This window comes from Scyliorhinus torazame, chromosome 15 (assembly GCF_047496885.1).
Source record: "Scyliorhinus torazame isolate Kashiwa2021f chromosome 15, sScyTor2.1, whole genome shotgun sequence".
Classification (NCBI taxonomy): domain Eukaryota; kingdom Metazoa; phylum Chordata; class Chondrichthyes; order Carcharhiniformes; family Scyliorhinidae; genus Scyliorhinus; species Scyliorhinus torazame.
In genome coordinates this window covers 160,319,426-160,341,892 of record NC_092721.1, presented here as the reverse complement: position 1 = coordinate 160,341,892, position 22,467 = coordinate 160,319,426, and the positions used below count along the sequence as shown (strand labels likewise).

The following is a 22,467-nucleotide window of genomic DNA, read 5'->3' as shown; positions in this document are numbered from 1 at the left end:
AGATGTGCCATAGAGAGCATCCTATCCGGCTGCATCACAGCCTGGTATGGCAACTGCTTGGCCCTAGATCGCAAGAAACTGCAGAGTGTGGTGAACTCAGCCCAACGCATCACACCAGCTTGCCACCCTCCCATTGATTCTGCCTACACCTCCCTCTGCCTCTGAAAGGCAGACAGCATTGTCAGAAACCCCTCCCATCCAGACCCTTCCATCAGGCAGGAGATATAGAAGCCTGAGGACCCGTACATCCAGACATAGTAACAGCTTCTTCACAGCTACTAGACTCCTCAACGACTCTCCCTCAGACTGATCTGTTCTCTGTAGAAACACTATTCACAACACCCTACGCTACTGTTGCTCATGTATTTGCTTTGTTTGGCCGTTAGTGATGCGCAATCAATTACACTCAAGATAAAGTGATTTCATAACTGAAGGCTTTAATCTACTAGAACCTTTTCCACAGCAGCTTCGATACAGAAAGCGAAGGCTGCTGGGACGGCACCATCTCTTATACCCCGCCTTCAGGGCGGAGCTACGTAATACAGCCAATGGTAGACTCCTGGGTCTAACCAATGGTCATCAGCCTCTCCGGTACCGCAATACCTGGTACTACCACAGTTCCGCACTGTAACCAATCACTATTTGTCAATGTACTTTGTCGATTATTCTTTTGGTCTACTGTACGTTCCCTTGGCCGCAGAAAAATACTTTTCTCAGTACGTCGATACATGTGACAATAAATCAATCAATCAAATCACCATCACTGTATCACCTACAATCAACATCCTGGGGGGTCACCATTGCCTAGAAATTTAACTGGATTAACCATATGAAATCTGTGGCTACAAGATTTAGTCAATTCTGTTGCAAGTATTTCATCTCCTAAATACCAAAACCTGTCCACCATCTACAAGATACAAGTCAGGAGTATGATGGAATACTCTCCACTTGCCTTTGTGCGTGCAGCTCCAACAAGAAGCTCGACACAATCCAGAACCAAGCAGCCCACTTGAGTGGCACCCCATTCACCACTTTAAACATTCAATACTTCCACACAGTGGCAGCAGTGTGTAGCACATACAAGATGGAGTACAGCAAATCGGCAAGACTCCTTCGATAGGACCTTCCAAGCCTGCTACCTCTCCCACCCAGAAAGACAAAGGCAGTACATGGATGGGAACAACACCACCTGCTAAATCCCCTTCAAACCACATACCATCGTTACTTGGAAATATATCGCCATTCCTTCACTGTCACGGGGTCAAACCCCTGGATCTCCCTTCCTAAAAGTAAGGTAGGTGTAACTACATAAGATGGGTGTAAGATGGACTGCAGTGGTTCAAGAGAACGGGTCATCCCCACTTTCTCGAGGCAAATCGGGAATGAGTAACAAATACTGGTCTTGCCAGTGATGCACACGTCACATGAAAGAATTTTTAAAATCTCAGTTCTACACTCATTGCAGTTCAGCCGCCGGCAGTGCACCCCACCCGGGGGCTTTCCAGCGACGTGGGGTGGCTTCAATGGGAGATCCCATTGACAAGCAGCGGGAAGACTGAACTCCGCCTCCAGCGAACAGTGCACTGCCAAGAAACACGTGATAGGAGAACCGGAGAATCCAGCTCCTCATCTAATTTCTCTGCTACAATGTTCATGCTCTATTTGCTTTGCACTTGAAGATGCAGACTAGGTAGGTTTTATTGATTATTTTTTCACTATTTACGTTTTGAAATGCTTTAAAAATGTTACGTGTAGAAAAGCAGCTTAATTTTCTTTGCTGGTCAAAATTCTGGCTGAGGCTCTTCCCCTCAGCATTTGTCCACAACCCCATTGTTGGTTTCTGCTAACTTTAATCTTTTGCCAGAATGAGAAAGTGGCCTACCTCTATAAAGATTGAAATCTCCAGGATCCTGCTCTGTAAAAGAGCATCTACAAATATTAGTTTACAGTTTCCTGAATACTGGGTGGGGATTTTCCAATCTCCCACTGTATTTTCAGTGGAAATCCGAGAGAAATTATCATTGTTTTTCTTTTAGATAATCTGTTAAACTGAGGTCCCATCTGCCCCTTCAAGTGGATGTTAAAGATCCCATGGCACTCTTTAGAACAGTATGGGAGTTATCCTTCATATCCTGGCCAATATTTATCCCTAATTCAAAATCACAGAAACAGATTATCCAGTCTTCATCACATTGTTAATTCTGGGACCTTGCTGTACGCAAATTTGCTATGTTTCCAACTTTGCTACATTTCAAAAGGACTTAATTGGCTGTAAAGCACATTGGGACACCCTGTGGTCAAAGTACTATATAAATGCAGTTTATTGTTTCTACACTGATCTCCCACTGTGGAGCCCCCTTTAAAGGTCCAGGTTCAAGAACAGAGAGAACACTTTGGGAAGTGGATGATCTTGGCAATCCTACATTTATTTCCCATCTCTAGTTAGCCTGAGAGGGTGATGATGAAATCTTTTCTTGAAGCAGTTATGTCCTAGTGGTGATGGTGCTCCCGCAGCCATTTTAAGTTTGGAGTTGTAAGATATTGATCCATGACAGTGAACAAATTGTCATAAATATTCTGTTGCTGAAGTGTACCTTGCAGATTGTACACAGTGCAGTGACTATATACAGGTGACAAATGGGTGAATATAGCATCTAGTAGCCGGAGCACTTGGACACCTTGGCAGTGCCAAGATGCCTGGGTGGTGCTAACAGTGTCAGGGTGCCACCCCACTCAGAGGGAAACCTCCTGGGGGCTTCCAATCCCCTGGAAGACCCCACCAAGGTGCCGTTCCATCTGGTTCCTGTAGTGATCTCCATATGTGCATGTACACAAGGGGTTAATGTGTAATCAGTAGCACCACATGATCACTAGAGGGCCGAACCAACAGGGGTATAAAAGGCAGCCAATTTGGATCTCCCTCTCTCTCTCTCCTGGGTGCACTGTGATCAAAGCAACAGCAGACTAGTTTAGATGGCCAGTGGAGTTATGTATAGTTATCATAGTTAGATCTTGTTAACCTTATCACTAGTATCAAAGTTAAAGTAAAGAACTCATGTAAATATTGTTGTAGTTACTCAATAAAACTCAATAAACTACTGGAAGAGTTTGAACCTTCTTCATCGGGATTCAGAATACCACATCACTAACCAAGGATTGAGTAGCACATGTTACCTACCACACAGGTACAAAACATGGTACCAATCAAGTGGGTTTTAACAGAACTAGTTAGATTAGGTTAGACAAAAAGAGAAGAAAAAGAGAAGACTGGACATTCGACTGTGAAAGACTTCGCAGCAAATGGATCCTCAACGATTTACTATGGGACTCATTGGACCTCTAGGGCAGCTGGAAACAACCAGTAATTTAAGTTATGACTGGAAAAGATTTGAACAGATATTCCAAATATTTATCGCAGCTAATGGTTTAAGCACGGTCTCTAACGTAACAAAAATAGCACTGCTACTCTCAATAAGAGGGCATGAAGCTAGAGAAATCTATAATTGCTTTAATTACTTCGAAGGTGAAGATGACACCAAAATAGAAGTAATACTCAAAAAATTTGATGAGTACTGTAAGAGTCACTCTGGTGAGATGCTGGAAAGATTTAACGATTGTCATAAATGCCAGAGAAACAGAGGGCCTATCACTGATTTTATTACAAATCTCAAGTTAATACCACAAGGCTGTGATTGTGCTGATTTCAGAGACACTGTGATAATGAATCAATTAATTTCTGGACTATCTGATAAAAACCTGAGGGAAGAACTATCATAAAATAAACATCTAACTCTAGAAACTGCTATACAAAAATGCCTTGCTTATGAACAAAAACAAAATCAATACGGTTAGTCTTTACAAACACAGAATCACTGCCTAGAAAACAAAATTGGTAAAAATGGCGCCAAAACCTACCACGAGGCAGACGCAGGATCTCATGCGATGCAACAGCTCTTTTTGATTGGCAGCCACCTTGAGCTAGAGCGTTCCGGCCAGTAAGCACATGCACACTTCTCAAAATGGCAAACTGCACTTGCGCGCATGCGCAGTTGTGCCAAGAGCGCACAGTAAAGAAAACTCGTATTGCGCATGCGCAATCGAGTCCTACGCATGACATCACGAACGTCATGATGTCAGAGGATCAGGACTATGCCCACTTAAAAGGGAAATGCACGAAAATTAACAAAAAGAAATTTAAAGCTGCAAAACCCAATTTTCTTACCTCAAAAGACAGAACTATGCCTGAACTTACACCAGCAGTTGAAAATAACTTTCACACCACCCTGGAACAAGCAGTCTGCACCGCCCAAAGTGAAGAGCACAATGAAAAATCCGAAACCAAAGAAGATGATTTATTCATTGAACATGAAGAGAACGATAACACCTCCGAAACAAAAAGAGATGATGTGTCTATCGAACAATACACACAATACTACTCAGACATGGCTGAATTATTCACATATACTGATCACAGCAGCAGCAACATGGGTGCAAAGCTCAACACGACTCTGCTCATGGTAGATGAATCCAATACCATGATGCCATGGCAGATCGTCAATACATTGGATGACAGCAATACCCAAGAAGAAGACAATGCCACACAGAGAGCACAGAACGACTCTGTTGAGAGAGCACAGATCGACTCTACAGCGAGAGCACTGCACGACTCCACAGAGCGCGATGAAGGACTCCACAGAGAGAACGATGAAGGACTCCACAGAGCGAGCGATGAAAGACTCCACAAAGAGAGCGACACAAGCCTCCACAGACAGCTCGGTGACAGACTCAAAAATGGAAGCAAGCAAACATTCCATAGCGAACGCCATGCATGAAGAAGACTATGAAAGTCTACCCAGCTCATTTAACCAACAAGAAGAATGTCTACCCACTGTATGTGAGACAAATGACGAAGAAATCACAATTCCCATACAGGATGTACAGGACCACAGCAAGACTGACATATCTCAGCTCGTCTGCACAGAAGCACTCAATAATTAGAGGACAGCTACTCATGAGTCCAGAGAGACCACGTCAAATGAAATCGTGAAGATTTTGACTCCAAAAGAGGAGCACAAAGAGATCACAGATGATTCAAGTGAACCAGAAATGACTCTGGAAGAGGAGTACCAAGGAAGCAAAGCAGAGCAATCAAATCCACCACAAATGACTGATGTCACCAACATCAGTGCAACATCAGATCATTCTCACAATTCTCAAGAAGAAACACTCAATGTAACAGCTACCACAAAGGACACTGACACCAATAACTGTGACAATGACTCACATCATCCAAACGGAACACTCATTGAGCGCAACAGCAACAACAAAAACAACATGCAGCACAACAAGAGCAACAACACGAAGCGCTGCAGAAGTAAGAACAACGACAGCAACATCAAAAACTACAAGAACAACAAAAACTACAAGAACAACAAACACAACAAGAAGCATAACAAAAGCAGAAACAACGAGCATGACAAGAAAAACAACAAGAACAACAGCGAAAACAACAAAAACAGAAACAACAAGCATGACAAAAACAACAACAAGCATGACGAAAACAACAACAAGAACGACAATAATAAGAACGACAACGAAAACGACCATGACAGAAACGACAACAATGAAACAATGACCTGTACAACATGGTACAACTCTGCACATGAAGGACAATGCCACTGCACACTGCAAAACAATGGCAAGTGTACAAACATGCCATGGCATGGCAACAAATCTCACAAATTCACATTTGCTCCACAACAAACAAGCAAACCAGCTGTCAAGAAAGATGACATGCAGAATCAACACCACAAACACAAGAAAAAGTCCAGGTCAGACAACAAAGATGCAACATAGAATCACTACCACAAGCATAGAAAGAAAAAAAAAAAGCATAAATCAGACAACAAAGTACTTTGACCATTCAAATACCTCATTGATGACTTCTTGGTTACTTAAACACAGGAACACTGATGATGTTCACAAAGACATAACAGCATCAACATCACCACTTCAACAACAGAAGACGAAAGCAACTCGACCGAACAAACTCATAAAGTATGGACTCACAATTTAAAAAAATTATTATTAAGATTGGACTCTCAAATATTAATTGGCTTTGTATAATCATCAAGATCATCACAACTTGTACATAACATCATTTGCCTTCCTATTTCACACAAGCAAAAAAAAACACTTAAGAGACTAAATGTATTAACATTTTTCGGACTAACTCATTGATTTTATGTAATGCCTTTGCAACCTGCATCCATTATGTTTGTTCAATTTTCTTTACAACATACAGAAAATATGTAACATGAAAAAAAGGGGGATGTAGTGATCTCTATGTGTGCATGTACACAAGGGGTTAATGTGTAATCAGTAGCACCACATGATACTGGAGGGCTGGACCAACAGGGGTATAAAAGGCAGCCACATTGGGTCTCTCTCTCTCTCTCTCTTGGATGCACTGTGGTCAAAGCAACAGCAGACTAGTTTAGATGGCCAGTGGAGTTACGTACAGTTACCATAGTTAGATCTTGTTAACCTTATCACTAGTATCAAAGTTAAAGTAACAAACTCATGTAAATATTGTTGTAGTTACTCAATAAACCTTTTGTTACTACTGGAAGAGTTCAAATCTTCTTCATCGGGATTCAGAATACCTCATCACTAACCAAGGATTGAGTAGCACATGTTACCTACCACACAGGTAACAAAACAGTTCCCATTTGTGGGGACCAGTAGTGAACAGGACTCGCCTAAGGTCTCCGAGGTGTAGGAGTTATATCCCAGGGCCTTGGTAGATCAGGCGGGTGGATATTAGAGTGAGACTAGCTACCTCACTCTAATATACAGATTTTGCCAAAAACTGATCCCGTCCACAATGGGCAGGATTCAGATTGCGACGTCTCGCGAGATCCCATTAAATCTCACGAGGCATGGCGAGGCGGGCGCGCAGCAATATCCTGATGCGACTGGGACATCCAGAATCTTAATTGCTGCTTTTACCTCGTCGCCAGTATAAATATCCAGGAGGCCCAAGTAGGCAAGTAAACGTAAGTTTATTTAGGTCAAAGGAAATGGCTGCTTCAGCGGCATGCACACATAACAAGTCGTCCTTGTCAGAGCAACCAAGATGCCCGTCCCTGTCCGGACCAACTTTTATATTGTCTAGTAAGAACCCCAGCTGGGCGAGCCTCTGCCCAATCACAAGGAATTTTGTATTCCACAAGTCCCACGGGGAGATTGATTAGGGTCTCCCGTGGGCCTCGTGCGGATTATTACAGTGATGATTAGTCGCCAAGGTAGTGTAGGGTCGTTAAGAGCCCTGGGAATGTGATGATTGGTCTTCAATAAGCCGAGACATTTCCCTTTATGTTTGTTATTGCTTAAGCAACTGGCTTAGTGATATTTACTGAGTCACTTCATTGCCACAGTCAGTAAAATGTGACCTTAATATTATCAACTGTATTCGGATCTGAGCAGAGGAAGAGGATGCAGGCCAAGCTGAAGGCTGAGGCTGGTCTTCAGTTTGGAGTTAAGTTCGAGATGGGCTGGGAGGAGGGCGCAAGCCAAGGCGAAACACCTTGCTGATAATGGCAGCAGATTAAGAATGAGCGTAGGGCCCAAGCTGGGGAGAAATGGATTTGTTGGGTTGGGTTGGGCATGGGCATGTGGTTGGCCAAGACCCTGTCCAGACATGAGGTAAATAAAACTTTTGAAAACATTTATATCGATGAGTGTTATGGGAACCTTAATCAATTAAAGTGTATTCTGAATTTTTATGAGCAATTACCGAGTCCAAAATTACTCACTGCAGTGTAGCATTTTTCTAATTATATTTTAATATCTTATTTGCAGTTTTCCCCAAGCCTTTGGAGCTTTCAACAATTTCATGACAGAATGCATGATTTCGCCATGGACAAAGAGGCAAGCCGCTTGGAGAAGGACTATGTTCATAGTGTCTATGAGAAGATTGCCCCTCACTTCAATGACACTCGTTATAAGGCCTGGCCCCGAGTACGACAGTTTCTGCTGGAACAAGAATCGGGCAGTCTCATTGCTGACGTTGGTTAGTATATAGTCCGGTTGCTAATCTATTTTGAGTGATCAAACGTTCGATTCAGAAAATGTCTTCTGCTTGATTTTATATGCTGAGAGTGATTTGGATTTTATTTCCCAGCTCTTCTAAATGTTTATTTCCATTTGGCAGTGATGTAAAAACTGTCTGCTGTAATTATCGATTTTTTTTCCTCGGGTGGTTACTAGGCCACTGTGCCAACATCTTCACCGTCAATGCTAACACCATCCTGTTCAACTCCCATCAGAAAATAATGGCTGGGATCTTCCGGTCCTAACACCAAGACATTTGCTGCTATTGGAGCCACAATGACACCAAAACCTCTGAGGAATTGACTTATGTTCAAATCCCAGAAGCATTGGGTCGCCTAAGGGCTCCAGAGGAGCGTTATTTACTAATGGTCCCACCAGGACCTGACAGCTTGTAAACTTGGTCTGGCATCCCTAAATTTACCATGTTATTTACACTGTTGTATTTAGGGATACTCTTGGCAGGCATGAGCCTGCTCCAGGAGCACAACCTTCAAATTGGAGTGAGTGTCAAAAAACACAACCAATTTGTGGACCCCAGAAAGTCTCCATGGACTCCAGCGGTCCTCAGATACCAGTTTTGAGAACTTGTGCAATACTCCTTTCAACTCCACTCTCAGTGACCACCATTCGTTCCCAAGCTCCCCAACGCAATGACAATAGCATCCTCAAACTGATTTTCAAATATTTCCATTGCTTTATCCATCCCTGACTAGGCAATGTTTTCCAATCCTGCATTCCAAGCGCACATTCTGCACTCTACTGGGCCTGGTCTACCTCTCTCTCCCTCTTCACCATCTGTGGTAGAGGCTTCAAATATCATGCACTTGTATTCTGGGATTCTTTCATCAAACCTTGATATCTTTCATCCCACCTTCAAAAACGTGTCTCTAATCATATTTTGATCACTTCCTCTAACCCTTGTTTATTTCTCTTCTTGCTTGGGGTCCCTGACGCCAACTTTACCTCCTAGTTAAATTGTATTGACTTTTTTTTATGTGAAGATGCTGTAAATTGGATGTGTCAATGATTTTGGTAGTTCCATTGCACTGTAAACATTGACAATATTGAAACAGCATTTTCCAATGCGGTACCTGAACCAAGTATATAGAGTGGAAGTGGGGAGCATCAAAGTGATATTGCTTGTCACATAGCTATGGAAGGGAAATCCCCTTGCGTGCAGTCAGAAGGAAATAGAATGTTATTTTTTTGTTAACATTTTATTAAAACAGATTTGTATCCAAAACAAAGCAATATTGAAAGATAAGGGGTGGGATTCTCCGACCCCCCGCCGGGTCGGAGAATCGCCGGGGGGCGGCGTGAATCCCGCCCCCGCCGGCTGCCGAATTCTCCGCGCTAGGGATTTGGCAGGGGTGGGAATCGCACCGCGCCGGTCGGCGGCTGCTGGCAGCGGCCCCCCCGGCGATTCTCCGGCCCACGATGGGGCGAGTGGCTGCCCATTTTCGGCTGGTCCCGCCGGCGTAAATTAGTGTAGGCACTTACTGGCGGGACCTGGCTGCGCGGGCGGCCTCGGGGGGGGCACGGGGGGAATCGGGCCCCGGGGGGTGCCCCTAAGGTGGCCTGGCCCGCGATCGGGGCCCACCAATCCGTGGGCGGACCTGTGCCGTGGGGATACTCTATTCCTCCGCATAAGCGTCTGTGGTCCTCCGCCATGGCCGACGCGGAGATGAACCCCCCTGCGCATGCGCTGGGATGACGCCAGCACACGCTGGCGCTCCCGCGCATACGCCAACTCGCGCCGGCCGGCGGAGGCTCTTTGCCGTAGGTTGGCGTGGCACCAAGCTCCTTCCGCGCCGGCCGGCGGGGCGCAAACCACTCCGGCGCCGGCCTAGCCCCTGAAGGTGCAGAGGATTCCGCACATTCGGGGCGGCCCGACGCTTGAGTGGTTCACGCCACTCCTCTGCGCCGGGACTGCACGACCCGCCGGGTAGGGGAGAATCCCGCCCAAGGTTCCATGTCCAGCTGTGGGCTGGTATAAACATGGTTTCATATGAGCACTGTCAGAATTTCAACATAATGTTGCGATTAAAAGTATATGTAAAAAAGAGTCTAATACTTTTTGAAGGTTTCATTTTTTTAGATTTTCAGAGACTCTTCTGGTCATCTGTAGAACTAAGTAATAAGAAGCAGAATTTTGCAAGCTTGATTCCCAGTTTCTGCAGAATTGTAAATGTCGCCACAGTCCCAGAGGACCATAGGCTGCCTTCCCTTTTGAGAGCTGACTGTTGGTGATTTTATCCTGAGGGCCACCTCACCTCTGGTGAGGGGCAAGGTTGAGAAGGCAGGGCCTTCATGAATAACCTCAGCAGGTACGGGAATTGAACCTTCGCGGTTGGCGTCACTCCATATCATGAACAACTGTCCAGCCAAATGAGCTAACCCTCCACCTTCCCAGCTGAATTAGTAGTCAGAATACTCCAATTAGCCTCAATGTCCCCAGGCTGGGGACTCTACTGAAGAAGAGGCTTACAGACTCGAAATGTTAACTCCGTTTTTCGCTCCACAGAAACTGCCGGATCTGCTGAGATGTTCCAGCATTTTCTGTTTTTGTTGGGAAAGCAAAGACCAGCCAGGATTCTCCCTCTTGCCTGGTGTCCTCTGATTGATGTTAGAAATTTCCCATGTGGAGCATGAGTGTTGGGAAATTGGGCCTTGGTTCAGTAGTCTATTTGCATTTACTGCCTGGGTAAAGAAGGTAAATAATCACCAACTGGCAGATGGATTACCCCATTGGAACCCCTTCAGGAAAAGGGCCTGTCCTGAGAATAGGAGAAAAAAAACAAGTGTCTTTGTCCTTTTCTACAACCACTCCCCCAGGGGTATTCTCCTGATCTCCCACCAGAACCTCACAAGATGATCAGTGGACATGCCTGTGAAAAGGTGTTTCTGCCTGTCTTCAGTGAATCATAGAATCTACAGTGCAGAAGGAGACCATTCAGCCCATCGAGTCTGCACCAGCCCTTGGAAAGAACGCCCTACCCAAGCCCACGCCTCCATCCTATCCCCATAACCCAGCAACCCCACCCAACGTTTATGGACAGTAAGGTCAAGTTAGCATGGCCAATCCACCTGACATGCACATTTTTGGAATGTGGGAGGAAACCGGAGCACCTGGAGGAAACCTATGCTGACACGGTGAGAACGTGCAGACTCCGCAAAGACAGTGACCCAAGCCGGAATCTAATCTGGGACCCTGGAGCTGTGAAACAGCTGTGCTAACAACTGTGCTACCATGCCACCCAATGAAAACCACAGTGGACATTTTACCCCAAAGGTTTTGATCTCTGGAGTTATGTTACAACAATTCGACATGAGGCTCCTTTCAACTTGAAACTCGTCTGCCACTTGACCTTTCCATGTGTTATTATAGTCGGTGAACCATCAGCCTATGGTTATTGTGTTAGTTGTGGCTCACTGGTAGCACTGCTGCCTCTGGGTGCATTTGGTTTTTATCTTGCATGTTGTAATTTAATGAAACAAGTGCTGTTTCAGATTTATTTTCACAACATCTCTCTCTTAAATTAGGATGTGGAAATGGAAAGTACCTTTGCATCAACAAGCAGGCCTACAAAGTAGGTTGTGACTATTGTCTGCCTCTGGTAGAATCAGCAAGGGAACAGAGCTACGAAGCCATGGTATGTGACAGTTTACATTTACCATATCGGGATCAGTGTTTTGATGCCATTCTATCTATAGCAGGTAAGAAATTAATTCCTTCTATCTGTCTTTAATTCTCTGTATCAACCAAAATATAGAGTGTAATTGTTCATTTGTTCACACATAAAATAAATGCAGGGAAACAACGGGTTAGATACATTGCCATGGAAATTGGATTGATTTGCTACCATTTCTGAGCATATGGGCATGAATCATATCAATAAAGCAGTGGGACAGCAGTGCTGGGTTTGCACAGGCATTGGCCCCATTGCTAAATTCTTGGGGTCCACTGTTTTGGCGACCACCTAAAACAGTTGTTAGGCTGATGCCTGTTGAAGGAGCCATTAAAAAAATTAGTCAGTGATGCCTGTCCTTCCCCACCCCCCATTATTGTTCAGTAGGACCCATGATCAGCAAAGGTGGGTAGATGCAAAATACCTTTTCCTTCAGGGCTGGAGTACTTGTCCAAATCCTCATGTATTGAAATCTCATCAACTCAACAGAGCTCACCCCGATCCCACTGACCTCACTCTGACCCCACCAGAGCTCACTCCGATCCTATCTGACCTCAATCCTGTTGTATACGGTATCTGGCCTAGCAAGGGTTAATGTGGGACTGGGAAAGAGTGTCACTCACAGTATGATGTAGAGAGGCACGTGACCTGAGACAAGGAGGGTTAGTTGTGGACTGGGCAGAGACCGGTGTACAAGCAAGCGTGGAGTTAGCTGGTATATATGTACATAGTTCTGGATTATCAATAAACACAATGTTCAATGATATAAGACTCAGGGCCTCTGACTGACACTTGCAGAATGTACAACATCTGTCACCACCCGATGGCGACTCAAACGGCCCTAAATTAACATATCCTGTCAGGTGAGTTGCCAGAAGCCATAAATAGGATCAGTCAAATTCTTTACTCTATTAAGGATCAGCAAATATTAATATGTAAATGAGTGTTGACCGTGGAATAGATACATTGCTAACAATTCGCTGAGCTTTGATTTGGATTTTAATATCATACATGTTTAATATTTATAATATGCATTGAAACATAGTTATTAATGTGTCCCGTTGCTAGGCAAATGCTAATGATACCCTACAGTTAAGTTTGGCAGGACCTCCATATTCCCAGCCTGAAAATGCATCCCCACTCCGTCACCCTACCTCCACCCTATCTCCCCCTGCTACCTGCCTCCTCTCTACCCACTGCCACTCTCCCTTCCCCTGCTCCACCCTCCCCTCCCACCCCTTTCCTCCATACCACTATCACCTCCCTTGCTCACCCCCCCTCCCTCCATCACGTCCACGTGCCGGCCCTATTCCTGGCTTCCCTGTGTCCCTTTCCGACCTCTTCTCCCCCGTTATCCCGCTCCTTGCTCGTTTTTGGTTTGCCAGTACATATTGGGTCTCAACCTGGACAAATCCACATGGCTTTTAGCTGTTGGCAAGGTGTCAGTAGAACTTCTCATGTGTTGGCTACATTGATTCGGGGTCTGAGGTGACTGGGAGCAAAACCAGGAATTGCCTGTCTTGATCACGGTAGCCTTGTGGATAGCACAATTGCTTCACAGCTCCAGGGTCCCAGGTTCGATTCCGGCTTGGGTCACTGTCTGTGCGGAGTCTGCACATCCTCCCCGTGTGTGCGTGGGTTTCCTCCGGGTGCTCCGGGTTCCTCCCACAGTCCAAAGATGTGCAGGTTAGGTGGATTGGCCATGATAAATTGCCCTTAGTGTCCAAAATTGCCCTTAGTGTTGGGTGGGGTTACTGGGTTATGGGGATAGGGTGGAGGTGTTGACCTTGGGTAGGGTGCTCTTTCCAAGAGCTGGTGCACACTCGATGGGCCGAATGGCCTCCTTCTGCATTGTAAATTCTATGATAATCTATGATCTACTGTATTTAAATAAAATTAGAATAATGTCTTATTTGTTCTAATTTAGAACCATTCATTTGCTAATGTATCTACAGACATGTTTAAACCTGAGTCCCATATGATCTAATTGTAAACTAGATGAGAGTAGGACTTTGTAAATAAAATTTACAAACCCCAATACAGAGGGAGCATTTCAATCTTCCTGATTAACAGGTAGTTCAGTCTTTTTGATTCATAGTTAACAACTTAAAAATGTACTTAAGGTTATTATTTTTGGAATTTTTTAATGCAATCTGTGTGTACAAGTTACAAAATTAATGACAGATAATGCTATCTTAAATATATTAATTACATACTTGAATTAAATTATATGGCTAATTTTAGCACGGTTGGTTGCAGTGAATTACAGCAGAAAAAGATCAGACTCCAACTGCTGAAGATGCAAGATAGATTAACAAAGCTAAATGTTACTATTCAAAAAGCGGGATGCTACAGATACTGGAAATCTGAAATAAAAACAAGAAATGCTGGAAATACTCAGCAGATCAGACAGCAGCTGTGGAGAGGGCACTGAGGCGGGAAGAGGGAGTTGGAAAAACTCCTGGCTCGGCCAGCCCACCTTGGGAGAAAATACCCACAAAGGCAGGATATTCATTGCTCGGGGCTGGGTTCGATCTGGAGTCAAGTCAGTAGAGCTGGGCAAGAAGTGCGCAAGGCAGCCACAGAGGTGGGCGGTTTAAAGGTCCTGCCTCGGTGCCGTGGGACTTTATTCCACTGAGGAGAAAAAAAAAACACACACACCCCCAACCCTTAACCCTCACAGCCTACAATCCTACTTCATACCCCATCCAGGCCACTTCATGCCTCCGAGCCATTTCCTCTGGCCCCTCAGGTCCCCTATGCCAAACTCTGCCCTTTCATGCTAATTGACCCATTGTATACTTTCTAGAACCAATGAACATCACATTGTACAGTGGAATGTTTAAGAAAACGGTTTTGAAAAAAATTAATCCATTGAGAACTTTTGTCTATGTTTGGGGAAAAAAAGTCTGGACCAAGCAAATTGAAGTATCAATCATTCAGGCCTTTCGAGATTTCAAAATCCACAAAATGCTTGAAACCACATATCCTGTGTCAACAAACATAGTGAGACTGACCGTAGACATCAGAGAGCCTGAGCTATCAATCAAACAATGTTTCCTCTGGGAAGCAGGTGTTCTGATAATATAATAATAATCGTGACTCTCTGCCAAGCATACATAAGCATACATAGGGGTGGGTGTATGGGCAGTACGTGGCATGGAGGCATTAGTGAACTAGGATGTGGGTGGAAGGGCTGAGCTTGGAATGAGGACATGCATTGATTAACATAGGGGGTTGGATTCTGACCGGAGAATCCCACCCAGGGTGCTTCCAACCAGTGTCACATTGCTGTTGGATAAACCTCTGGGTAAAAATGCAATGGTATGAATTCCTAGCTTATGATATTCCCACCACTTGGGTTGACGAGAAGAGGATGGCTACTTGAAAACTACAAACATGAAATATTAAGATTTATTCTGATGAGTTATTTGCAAATTATATTTTATTCTAAGTAACCTATAAAAGCTAGAATGGTTTTAAAACCATGCAATGCATTTTTGTCTTCCAGACTAAAATGGCACCCATCCACCACTTTAAGTATTCACTCCCTGTACCACCGATGCATAGTGGCATCAGTGTGTACCATTTACATGATGCATTTGCAGCAATTTACCAAAGCTCCTTCAACAGCACTTTCCAAACCCATCGCCTTTACCCAGAAGGACAAAGGCAGCAGATGCATGTTAACAACACCAGCTGCAAGTTTCCCTCCAAGCTACTCACCATCCTAACTTGTAAAGTATATCGCTGTTCCTTCACTGTCACTAGGATAAAATCCTGAAACTCTCTTCCTAACAGCTCTGTTGGTGTCCCTACACCACATGGCCTGCTGCGGTTCAAGAAGGAGGCTCACTACCACCTTCTCAAGGGCAATTAGGATTGGCAATAAATGCTGGCTGAGCCAGCAACTCCCACAATCTGTGAAAGTATAAAATATTTTTTTTAAAGACACATAAGGGGATCCACTACTACACCAGGAGCCTTCTTAGAAAAATACCAATGGGTTTGCAAGCTGACACAAGTTTTCAAAATGTCTTTTTCTGCTTTCTACATCACTCCTTTTGGCTGCCAGATTCCATAACCCTCATGTCAATCACTCAGTTGTCGATTCTGAACACATTTCATAACCTGATTGCACAGCAGGAGTGTTAGATTTCTGTATATAGCTGTGACAGGCAGAACATGTTTCACAAATGGATTTGCAAAATTGCCTCTTCTTAAAGAAAGGTTCTGATGTATATTCATGGTTCTCTGATTTGCATTTCACACTTTGCTGCCAAAACTAACCATTTGATAAGTGATAAGAAATCTAAGGAAAGTTTTGCGTGTGTGTATATAAAATGTCTCTTGTGGCATTCCTCATGGTAACTCAGAAGGTGTGCTGTTTTATAATCATAAATTCTTACAGCAAAAAAGAGACCATTCGCCCCAGTATGTCTATGTCAGCTTTTTAAAAGAGCTGTCCAAATAGTCTCACTCCCCTCTGCTTTTGTCCTAACCTTGCAAATCGTTAATTTTCAAGTACATATCCAATTCACTGTTGATGCTGTTTCCACCACCCTCCAGGCAGTGTATTCCAGATGAGAGCTTTGAATGAAGTAAAATTATGAGAACGACATCATGAAGCGCACAATGTATTATGTAACATATAGTTATCTCCATGTGGCATTGTATATGGATGATAAAATTAATCGCTTCGCTTTGCACATAGTCCAAGCTATTACTCCAGTGCTACTCTGCATTGTCAGAGTTCCAGTTTGCCTGTGGTTCAGATGGATGTTAGTAATGCCATGACACATGACATGGAAGTTAGAAATGTCATTGCTACCATTTGAAGAGGATCAAAGAGTTATCACAATGTCCTAGTTAACATCTCCCCCTTAGGTAATACCAGATTAATTACTCATTCATCTCTGCTGTTTTGTGGGACTTTGTGGCATATAATAGCTTCATGTGCCTAAAAATTGCCATTTGCTTCAAAACTGAAATATGAATATGGCGTTTTGAGTTTTTGACACCCTAATTTTCCCTCCATGAATGCCACATTTATCATTGTGGTGGGTGCCTTGCCTGGCTTGCCTTCCTTATCTTCTTCCTGATATGTTTGTTAGGAAAACAAAGGTAGGTTTAAGGAATTTATATGTGTATTGGTAAACATTAGAAATAAGGTATAGTTTTAAGTGGGTTTAATTTAATGCTTCTGTGCCTGGGAGGGTAAAATCTATAGTTAGATTCCTGCTGGACAAATGTGTTTGTATGTGTGGGGTTTAGTTCCGGTTCCAACTGTGATTCTATTGTGCTTAAGAAGGTTACAGCGTGAAGAATAGATAGAACTAGCAGGGGTTGCTTAGCAACTGGAGGCCACTTTCCAGAGGGAAGGAATTCCTTTGTTTTTCGTTTTAACTGGAAGCCAGGACAGTTGGAGACAGGACCTTGGAAAGTAAACATCTCTCAATCTTGCCAGAAGAAAGACTGGACAGTACAGGAGCTGCAGAGAGGCAGGCGGGGGAGGGGCCTCTCCAATGGACTTTGGGGAAACCAACATCAAATACATAACCCCTTGACCCACCACGTGCTCCAGCGTTTCAGGGCCACATTTGAAAATATTTTCACCAATCCATGACTGTGTTAATCCCAGCCAATAGGGTAGGAGTTTCACAGGGGCATGGAGAATCAGGCTTCCAGCCCATTAATCAGAGGCAAGTCGATTCAAATGACCTATTTGCATCCTCCCACTGGCATGGGGCATGTAGCTTGCTGCTACCGCTGGTGGGGGACCAGAGCATCGGGCGGCAATCTTGTTTTTTTGCCTGACACTCAATCTCCGTCTGATCGGGAACTCACCCCCAGGTCTCTATTTCTTAGCCTTTGTTAAATTCCAAAGATCCAAAATAAGCACTGAGGGGCAAAGGCTTTGCATAATAAAATCACGGCATGGTGGCACAGTGGTTAGCACTGCTGCCTCAGCGCCAGAGACCCGGGTTCAATTCCGGCCCTGGGTGACTGTCTGTGTGGAGTTTGCCCTTTCTCTCCGTGTCTGCGTGGGTTTTCCGGTTTCCTCCCACAGTCCAAAGAAGTGCAGGTGATGTGGCTTGGCCATGATAAATTGCCCCTTCATTTCCAAAGATGTTAGGTGGGGTTCTGGGATTAAGGGGATAGAACAGGGGGGTTGGCCTAGGTAGGGTGCTCTTACAAAGGGTTGTTGTGGACTTGATGGCCCAAATGGCCTCCTTCTGCACTGTAGGGATTCTAAGAATGCAGGCCAGAGGAGTAGACTGGAGTATTTCCAGGAAAGGAACGAATTAGTACCTCAGCCCATGAGAGGAAAAAGGCAATGAAGAGAAGAGCTGTGAAAGTGAGTTATAATGGTACATAAATGTATTTAGTTATGTCCGCTGATCGAGTTAAACCTTCTGGTATTGTGGGATTTGAACAGAACCAAGTTAGCCACTCAGAAAGCTTATTTTAAAGATTTGACTTAATGAGGTTTGTGGTAATTGCTCATTCATTATTTACAATGCAAAATTATTTTTCTGGATCAGCTGGTTAACATGCATGTAACAATTGGTTAAGCCAATCAACACTTTGGAAGTGTACCAATTTAACAGATATGCAATTGATGTCCCGCAGATTTCATGCCAGAATCAAGATCATGAATATATTTAAATGTATTATATTATTTAATAAAATATATCATTGTTGTTATTTTCCTTTGTTCTAGTGATACACCATTTTTCCACAAAAGAACGCCGTATTCAAGCAATAAAGGAAATGGCAAGGATTTTGCGAGTAAGAGGGAAAATTATGATCTATGTATGGGCAATGGAACAAAATAGACGCAAGTTTGAAAAGCAAGATATTTTTGTTCCGTGGAATCCTGCGCCTCCACCCTCAAATTCATCAGGGTCCAAAATGCTAAATGGAGAAGGTGAATCATTCCAACACAATAATAATGATGGTGTTTTTCATAAAGACAAACCTTTTATTTCAAGTAAGCTGCCAAATAATCAACTGGATATGCATAAAAAACAGACACAAGGAAAGGAAGCATCCTCTTTAGGAATGGAGAATACATTACTCGATGAAAAATCTTTAAAGCTATGGCTATTTTCTCAATCGCTGAATCCTATACTTCAATTTAGCAGCAGTAACAGAACAAAACCCCCCAATGATCTGTGGATGTTTCGGGATTTTATTACTTCATTTAAAACAGATAGTATGATAAGATCCTTTGAACAAAGCAAAACTGACCATGTGGCCAGGTTTGCTTCCAATGTGTTTTCTTATGGACAAAAGCCTGAAAGCGTTTTTGATGCCCTTTCCAAGTCACAATTACCTAGCCATTACAGCAGTTCAGAGTCACACGCACGATTATTTGAATATCCACGTACAGGACGATTTGAAATCCAACAGTCTTCCAGCATATTTCGTAGCTGCGCTGAAGTTTCCTTACCTGATCTTTCTTCACAGTCTTTGTTTCAAAATGAGCTCCGCAATTGCGCTGGTGAAAATAAATCTGGAACCAACTCCACCTGTGAGAATAATATTGATACTGTGCATCCACAAATGCCGAGAAAACTGACTACTGACTCGAGTGACTGGCCTTTGGTGCCTCGGGTGTCGGCAAAGGACAAAGAGGGCCAGATTAATTACAACAGTACTTGTCTCAGATACTATCATGTTTTCAAACAAGGGGAGCTTATTGAACTCATAGAAAAGTACACTGAAGGCCTGCAAGTGATTCAAACATATTATGATCATGCTAACTGGTGTGTTATTGTGGAAAAAGTAAGAGTTTACCAAATTTGAAATGACATCATATCACAACTGTACCCTACGAGTAAGGCGAGTAATTAGTGTGAATAATTTGTGCATCTTTTAGAGGTGTTGGTGCATATTGTTTTCATATGATTTTATTTAATTTGTGTGTCTTTGGTGTGCCTTTAAGATTGCAGATTGTGATAATACTTGAACAGTACATGCACTGCCATATGTTACTATTGTAATGATAAAACATTGCACTCTTAATTCAAACATTTGAATTTCATTGCCTTCAAATGTTTTGGATTACTAATATGGTAAGCTAATAACAAAACCATATTAAATTATTTTACACTGTAATAAAGTATACATTTAACCAGGAAAGATGGTGTTTTTTTAAGTTATTATGGGAGCTGCAAGCCCTTATGTTAAAATCTTAAAGCTGAAATGATTATCATATTTTTCTATCTGGTCGCAAGAACAGTTTCTGGCCTAATGTTGATATGCCTACTGTCGATTCCTGATTGTCTAGGATTAAAAAGAAACATGCCTTGCTGAGAGTTTAATATCTGCCTCATTTAATCAAACTGACTGGAGTATTCTACAAGGTTGTCTCCAAGCTGGCTTAATTACAGACTTGGATTCCAGGCAGGACTGGTCACAATCTTACTGCCAGTGAAATAAACACTTTCTCCTCATATCAACAGATGATCTTCGTAACAAATATCAAAGTTTTTGACTGAAGACCCAGCTGTAGCCCTACCACTTAAGGCACCTATGAAAGTCATAATATACTTTTAATATTTTATTTGGTGTTTGAGGAAAGCATTGTTCAAAGTAAGAGTTGTGACTTCTGTATATTATAGAACATTACAGCGCAGTACAGGCCCGAAATTCCCTACTTGTTTTTCTTCCTGTTACTGCTGCAAATTAACATCCATTTTGTGTCATTTTTTAAATCGAGATCTAAGCTTTGTCTATTTTTGACACTTGAAATGGGATACTTGCCATTAATTACAAAGTAAAATAGGTTCATAATCATTCACAGGATAATCAGTGACAAGGTAAACATTTATTGTTATCCCAAATTACTCTGAAAAGGTGGTGGTGGGTCTTTTTGAACCACTTGTAAGAGCTTGACATAATTGTATTACTTGCTAGGATAATTGATAGGGCAACTAAGAGTCAACCACATTGGTGTTGCACTACCTGGGGTCATAATATAGGCTAAATTGGATAAGGATGGCCTGTTGCCTTCTTTAAAAGTGTGGTAATGAACCAGTTGGATTTTATAACAATCCAAAAGCTCATGGCCACTTTTATTGTTACCATTTATTTACTTACATTTTTTGGTACCTCAGTTCAAGTTCTCAAACTGCCACATTAGAATTTGAATTCAGAATTTCTAGATTATTAGTCTAGGACTTCAGGATTACTGATCCAGTTACATACTCCACACCTAGTGAAGTGGTGCAACGAACAATCCATCCCTCAATGCCAGCAAAACTAAAGAGCTGGTCATTGACTTCAGGAAGTAAAGTACTGTACACATCCCTGTCTGCATCAACGGGGCCAAGGCAGAGATGGTTAACAGCTTCAAGTTCCTAGGGGTGTACATCTGTCCTGGTCCACCCAGGTCGATACTACCAAAAAGAAAGCACAACAGCGCATATACTTCCTCAGGAAACTAAGGAAATTTGGCATGTCCACACTGACTCTTACCAACTTTTACAGATGCACCAGTGAAAGCATCCTATCTGGCTGCATCACAGCCTGGTATGGCAACTGCTCGGCCCAAGACAACAAGAAACTTTAGAGAGTCGTGAACACAGCCTAGTCCATCACACAAACCTGCCTCCCATCCATTGACTCTATCTACACCTCACCTGCCTGGGGAAAGCGGGCAGTATAATCAAAGACCCCTCCCACCCGACTTATTCACTCTTCCAACTTCTTCCATCGGGAAGGATATACAAAAGTCTGAGAACACGCACAAACAGATTCAAAAACAGCTTCTGCCCGCTGTTACCAGCCTCCTAAACAACCCTCTTATGGACTGACCTGATTAATACTACACTTCTGTATGCTTCACCCGATGCCGGTGTCTATGTATTTACATTGTGTACCTTGTGTTGCCCGACTATGTACTTTCTTTTTACTTTTTTTATTTTCATCGACTGAATGACCTGTTTGAGCTGCTCACAGAAAAATACTTTTCACTGTACCTCGGTACATGTGACAATAAACAAATCCAATCCAATCCAATGTCCATGGTCCCCATAGTCATTCATTAACCCTTTTGTCTGGCCCTGGAAATCTGGGCACAGCGAATCCTGTGCACTTGTGTACATGTATCGCAGATAAAACATGCAAAGCGTAGGACCAGTTCCACATGTTAAATGCCTACTACTGAAAGCTCAGGCTTTTGGTGTCATAGGATTTGACCCAGGTGTCACAGGTTACTCAAAGTTGCCATTGGATACAGGAATATATTGAGAAGTAACAAAGTAATAGTTCAAATAAAATGCACAATCAGAATAAGTAAAGCATAATGATCTGTAACAGGTGAGGACGGTTTACTGGTCCCGGATTGGACAAATGGACGAGGCCAGATGGTTTAATCTCTGCAGCTTGCAGTAATGATCACTTGTCCTTTGGTTTCCCCTTGAAATGAAATGAATGAAATGTAAATCGCTTATGCAAGACAATAGAACATTACAGCGCAGTACAGGCCCTTCGGCCCTTGATGTTGCGCCGACCTGTGAAACCAATCTAAAGTCCATCTACACTATTCCCTTATCATCCATATGTTTATCCAATGACCATTTAAATGCCCTTAATGTTGGCGAGTCCACTACTGTTGCAGGCAGGGCATTCCACGCCCCTGCTACTCTCTGAC

At 43.2% G+C, this 22,467-nt stretch overlaps 1 protein-coding gene across 2 annotated transcripts in view; it reads left to right on the top strand.

Moving 5' to 3' along the window:
- The window catches only part of trmt9b (tRNA methyltransferase 9B), a 57,968-nt gene extending 37,845 nt beyond the window's left edge, over positions 1 to 20,123 (top strand). The window contains exons 1-4 of one of the 2 annotated variants that reach the window (XM_072477015.1): positions 1,465 to 1,690; positions 7,864 to 8,074; positions 11,659 to 11,832; positions 18,529 to 20,123. In XM_072477015.1, coding sequence (XP_072333116.1) covers positions 7,906 to 8,074; positions 11,659 to 11,832; positions 18,529 to 19,616 — 1,431 coding nt within the window. In that variant the 5' untranslated portion in view covers positions 1,465 to 1,690; positions 7,864 to 7,905 and the 3' untranslated portion in view covers positions 19,617 to 20,123. Of the gene's footprint in view, positions 1 to 1,464; positions 1,691 to 7,863; positions 8,075 to 11,658; positions 11,833 to 18,528 lie in introns of those variants that run through there. The other variant, XM_072477014.1, reaches the window with a different exon arrangement.
- Positions 20,124 to 22,467: the final 2,344 nt, after the last annotated feature.